The sequence below is a fragment of the Sarcophilus harrisii genome, chromosome 2 (assembly GCF_902635505.1).
Source record: "Sarcophilus harrisii chromosome 2, mSarHar1.11, whole genome shotgun sequence".
NCBI lineage: Eukaryota > Metazoa > Chordata > Mammalia > Dasyuromorphia > Dasyuridae > Sarcophilus > Sarcophilus harrisii.
Genome location: NC_045427.1, coordinates 266,090,038 through 266,096,037, shown reverse-complemented (window position 1 = coordinate 266,096,037; position 6,000 = coordinate 266,090,038). Strand labels below are relative to the sequence as shown.

General features: G+C 30.7%; 1 protein-coding gene across 5 annotated transcripts in view; it reads right to left on the bottom strand.

Moving 5' to 3' along the window:
* Positions 1–451: 451 nt before the first annotated feature.
* CTDSPL2 (CTD small phosphatase like 2) overlaps positions 452–6,000 on the bottom strand; it is a 101,114-nt gene continuing 95,565 nt past the window's right edge. For all 5 annotated transcript variants that reach the window (XM_031952217.1, XM_031952214.1, XM_031952218.1 and 2 more), the window contains 2 exons: positions 4,702–4,797; positions 452–3,970 (listed from right to left, as the gene is read on the bottom strand). In XM_031952217.1, the coding sequence (XP_031808077.1) occupies positions 3,905–3,970; positions 4,702–4,797 (162 nt within the window). In that variant the 3' untranslated portion in view covers positions 452–3,904. The remainder of the gene's footprint in view (positions 3,971–4,701; positions 4,798–6,000) is intronic.

Below are 6,000 nucleotides of genomic sequence, written 5' to 3'. Positions count from 1 at the left end.
AGAATAATTGTGAAAATTAATGACATTTAAGGACACATTTAAAAAAATATTTCACTAGAATGCCTTCCCACACACTTTTTGTCATTCTCTCCTATTTGAATCAAAGTCACTGAGTACTAAGTAAACATTGATTACATTTGGATGGTACTGAGTTCTTCATGGAATTTCCACTTCCATAACTTCTATAGCTGTTGGTTCTTAAGCAGCAGGTGGTCAATGGAGCTAGATCAATAACTGAACACTAAAGAAGAGTGAGCTGAAATGACACTGGGGAATTATAAAGTTAGATTTAATGACTTGAAGTTTCTTCCAAGCAAAGGTCCATCTGGGGAAGGAAACTTTGTGACATCAATATTCTTCTGGTGATGCAAGTCATGAAATACCACAGACCAATTCCAAGAAATTTGTGTTGAGGGTCATCCAAAGAATAATGGAGAAGTAGAGAAGTGCATGGTGTAGTAGTAGGTTGCAATTTATTACCACTGAAGAACTGCGCAGGAAGAGCAGTGTGAAGAATGTCTTCAGACAGATTTATTATCAAAATGGAAGGTGAAGTAACTGAGTACCAAGAGCAAAGGATAAGTGATGGAAAGCCCATGAAGTTCCACATGTAGTTCTCCACAAAACACCAGAGATCCAGAAGGTTCCTCCTATTGTTCTTTATATTCTCTTTGAATCTACTTAGATGAGATATGGTTCTTATTAGGAATTCTCTGCTTACTGGAAAGTGTTTCATTATTCCAACAAATCTTAGGTCACAGATTGGTATTTGCTGAATAGCTTGAATATAAAAATCATTGAACTTGATAGATACATGTGTACAAAAAAGTCTTATTTGAAAAAAATCTCTAGATTTTAAACATAATGGTTTTCAGCACTCTATAGGAACTGATATAAGTTTTGAAGAATAAAACAATTATCAAATCAGAAATAGAAGGAACATAAAAGGAATACATATGTAATCTGTCAATAACAAATTAATCTTCCTGTGAAAGTTGGCACTATATGATAAATTCTCAAATTTAGGAAAAGATTTACCATTTCACTAAATAAAACATATTCCAGATAATAAAATATCTGGTAGTTGAGATTTGTCATCACTTAAAATATCTTCTAGGTTTATGCAAATTACATGCACAAAAATTAAAAATGCAACTTTGGAGAAAAAACATTTTCTAATAAAATTACAAAATTTAAAAAGAATGTACCGAAAGTCTTTAAGTACATGAAAAAATGTGTTAATACATATTTTAGAACATTACATTGCTAGGCATTAATGAAATATCTTTTCCTGAATTTACAGTAGCTCAGGATATAAAATCTCAGATATTCTGCTAGTGTAAGACAAATTTAAATCTATAAAACATCTCCTTTGGCTTTGTTAAAAATCAACTAGTTATTGCTTTTTGAAAATGCTACAAAGCAAAAACAAAGGGAAATTATATTAAACAGGCCATAGAATTTTTCAAAGGCCCTTAAAATTTCCCTTGAGTCATTTATTCATGGTAACTCACTGTGCTTGATTTATTGGTTAATAATTTTTAAAGTATTTCCTACTGTATTACTAGACAACATATAGTTTTACCATGAATAGAGGGTGGTTAAAAATTCCTATTTTAAGTGCTCAATGTTCACAAGGTTTAAGTTATTTTTTTCCCTTTTGTTATTGGAAAGCCCTTACAGAAATCCTTCATTTAAAAATTACAAACGTTTCAGCAACGACATCAATGTATGCTAGTCAGTTTGAAGTTTTTTTTTTTTTTTTCCAACAGGGCTTTCTTTGATTGTGCTGCTTAAAAATAAAAAGAACAGGGAATAATATCACCAGGTTCACAATCTTGCAAGAGCATATATAAAGGTAATGTTATGTACATTTTATTTCAATAAAGACAGAAGACAAACAGCGTAAAGATGCCCAGATGCCCTAAGATAAATACATTTCAAAGATTCTCATTAAAATGAATCTGTAGTATCTTTTCCTGCAAGCAAAATACCTTTCTTTAAATACAAAAAAAATCAGTATTCTGAATTGCAAATGCTTTTGCTTTTTTTGCAGAAAATCTGCCATGATTTTTTTTAATGAATAAAGATTTTCCACAAAACAGGCTTTTTCTACATGCTAAATTTTTAAACAGTTCAGTGACACAATGTGCTAACTACATACACAACAGATAATATAGTAAGAAAACACTCAACCTGATGAAAAGTTAAAATCTTCATTAATACACTGAAAATTGACATAACTCATGCCTTTAAAATCAAAAAATACAAAAATTAAATGTTTTCCTAAAAAGATTTCCTTATTTTAAGGACTCATTTGAAAATGAAGCTGCATGTAATTTGTACAATAAAGTTGTACAAGTAAACAGGTAATATACATAAAAAATTAATTGACATACTTCTCAATTATCAGTTGTCCACCTTTAATTTCCAATACTGTACTTTCTTAACAAGCATACAAAATATCAAACTTCTCTTTAGAAAAAGTGCCGTTCTTTGACATCCTTTACACAAAAACAGTCTGAGCCCATGGCATGTTAATGCAGTCGAGAGGCCAAGCATACTAACTTTTACAAATTCTACCTTCCATAAAAAGCCTCCTGAAAAGGAGATTACACACCATTATAAAAATATCAACCTCTTATGGTAGCTGCATTAGAGAACCAAGGCCTGAAGACTCTTTCCATATAACATAGAAAACCACTATGATAGCATATGCACAGCACTGGCAGCATGGGGGTGGCTCTGCACCAAAGGAGTGTGCAGAGCTCCTGTGAGGTACCGAGACTGTTACACAGGGTTTGAACTGATTGTTACCAATAGTATAACAGAGGTACTACCAGTCCATGCAAAACAACTGAAAATACTGAGCAACTGTGCAGAATACTTCATTCCTGGAGAAAACCAAAGGCAGCAGTAACCAAATTGCATCAAGCCCAATAGTTGACCAAACATATTCTCCTCAAAGATTTGTGTGCACAGCATAGTTTGAGGTATGACTTATCCTAAGTCACATTATGTGCCACTGCAAGGTATTTTCATCTGGAATACATGCCATCACAATGGTTTAAATCTTTTGAATATTAGTCATTCATATATTCTTATCTACCAGTCTCTTGATTTTTGAAAAGATTTCAACTACAGTAGAATATTACAGAAACAAAATATAAATGCAGGTATTTCTAAATGAAACTTACATGGACTAAAACTAGAGAATATTTTTAAACAAATATACAGTATGCAGGCAGACAAAGCAGGAAAACGGCCATTCAATTGTATAATAAAAAACTAAAATTTGGCTATTTCCAGAAAACTATGAAGCGCCTCAACTAAAAGGAATGCATAATGAAATTCTATTCTAATACAGGTCAAAAATGTAAAAAGGTTATAAACCTTAACAGGAAAAATAAAACAACTTTTACTGGCCATTCCTGTTGAAATGAGAATCTTAAAGTAACAGAAAAGTGGCTACAAACCCACTTAGAGCACCAAACAGAGAGAAAATAAAAGTCCATTTTCATCTCTGTTATTATCATAAAATCCTGTGTTTCTACAGGTCAAACTGCTGGTGGCAGAAACAGAATTCTTTATAAACTGCAGATGTCCTGGACATAAAAAAAATTTCACTGGAGTTGCACTAGTTCTAAAGACTTTTCTGTTCTAGCCTACCTACTGTATGTATTCAATCTGAGATAGATATATATATAGATATATATGTATATATATGTATATATATATAAAGTCTCTTTCTGTAACCCTTGATTATTGTTGGGCACCAAAGATAAGAAAAGCAAGACGGGGTACAAAAATGCAAAATTTCAACAGTAATGGCAATGTTTTTGTTTTAGTCCATAAGGGTCCTGCATTTTCTCCCCCTTCAGTGATTTGAAAAAAATCTTCTTGTTTAATCTGGGGGTAGCAAGTCATGCAAGCGAAATCTGTCTCTGATGTGAGGTCGAACATCCTCATTCTGCAAAAGAAAACGGAGTGTGTTTAGAAGTCAGAGAGCTAAACAAAACTTTGAAGGTAAAGTTTTCACAACTTCTATTTTATTATGTAAAATGAAAATGACAAATGGCCTTCCCTCATCTAATCATTTGTGCTTTAATATTTATAAGCAGCACTGTTAGTTTTCCAATTATAAATGCCAAAGGTGCCTGAGAAATATAGAAGTCGGGGGAATTCTATTTTTCATTAAAGTTAAGTTTTCAAATGAATAACTCTGTAAAATGGCAGAAGAAACCTCAGTTTCAGAAATGTATTTCTGAATTATGTAAAGCAACAATATGATTTTTGGTTTCTATGCAAATAACTAAATTGCACACATTTTTTCCCTCATGTATTTGAGCATGTTTTGCAATAAAAAATATTCCATACTCTTTTAAAACTAAATTTTCTATTGAATGCAGAAACTATACAATAATATTTAATATGACAAATCAATCTACAATTTAATTTATCTTGAAGATAAATAAGCACAATTTTCTTATTTACAAGCTTTGAAAACAGCAATAAGGATAAAGATTTTCCGCTAGCCACCATACAGTAAAATGATGTTTTTCCTAATATAGAAATGGCCAGTTTAATAAAAAAGTTGAGTAGTAACTTTAAAAAGTACTTATTTGTTAACAAAGCCTTGTTCTAGTAATATTCAAATACTAGATAAAGAAGAAAAAATGATGTATGATAGGATATACTTACCAGTTCTACAAGTTTTTCCAGAAAAGGAATCAATTTTAAGAGTTCATTGTCATTTTTATCCATGAACCAGCTCTCTATAGGGATTCCATTAGAAAGCTAAAATGATAAATACAGTTCTATTATGTTCTATTAATATATTACTTTACTTGGAAAAAAGCTCAAAGCAAACTAAATTTTTAAAGAACTATTCATAGATTCACAGGAACCGTTTAAATGGAAAGAAAACATGAATTATATGTTATTTGACATTGCTAAATGCCCCACATGATTAAATATTTATGCCTAATTTACTTTTAGTACATCTTCTACTCTGTGTATTTTATGACTCAAACAAATGTGGTTCATCAAATCTGTTAAATTATTTATAATGTAATAATGATAAATAATAAGATCATAGCTACAGAGATTGAAGAATCGATGGAGGTTTTCTAATCCAATTCACTTATGTAACAGGTGAACAAAAAGCCCTAGGAATCCTAGAATGTGATTGATCAATCACAAAAGCATGATCTAAATCCAGGTCCTACTCCAAACCCAGTTGCTGCTTCTACTGTATCATGCTACCTTTTGAATTTCCCCCCAAATAAAAATGTACTCATTAAACAAATATTTATATGCATGTGTTATAGGAAATTTATTATTCTAGATCTTAGAATATGAAGAAAAACTAACCATTTGATAAGTATTAAATCTCTGAGCTACTGAGAATCCAAAGATTATCCAAAAGGCACTTCACATAAGATACATAAAAAATAATGAAGAATCAGTGATTTTCATATTAATTAAATTGAGTCTAATAAATATTTCAGTGCTAGTTGAAAGAAGCTAAGAAAATATAAAGGGCATCATAATTTAAAAAGCATGTAAATTGTTAGCCATCTAGGCTCTTCAAGTCATGTAATTGTGAACTATGTGAAAAATGAATGTTAAAAACATTGGGTTAGGAGTTGGGGAAATTTTATATATATAATATTTAAGAGTCAAAATAAATTTATAATTTTAACAATGAATAAAGGCATACATATGAATGGCATAGGTATTTACGAATTACAAAGAAGGAAGTTTCAAAATATTCATTTTAAGGGATTTATCTCTATTAAAATAGCTATGCTTCCAGGTAATATTAACAAAATTAAAACAGTTGTTTAGGAAAATGATTCCAAATGTCAAAATAAATAGTCCAGATAATGTTAATGTTTTCATCTTTTTTTAAAGTTGATCAAGTCAGCCAAAATAATTAGCTATTACATAATTACATAATTAATTCCTTCATCTTCAAATCCTTGGGTCTTTATGAAA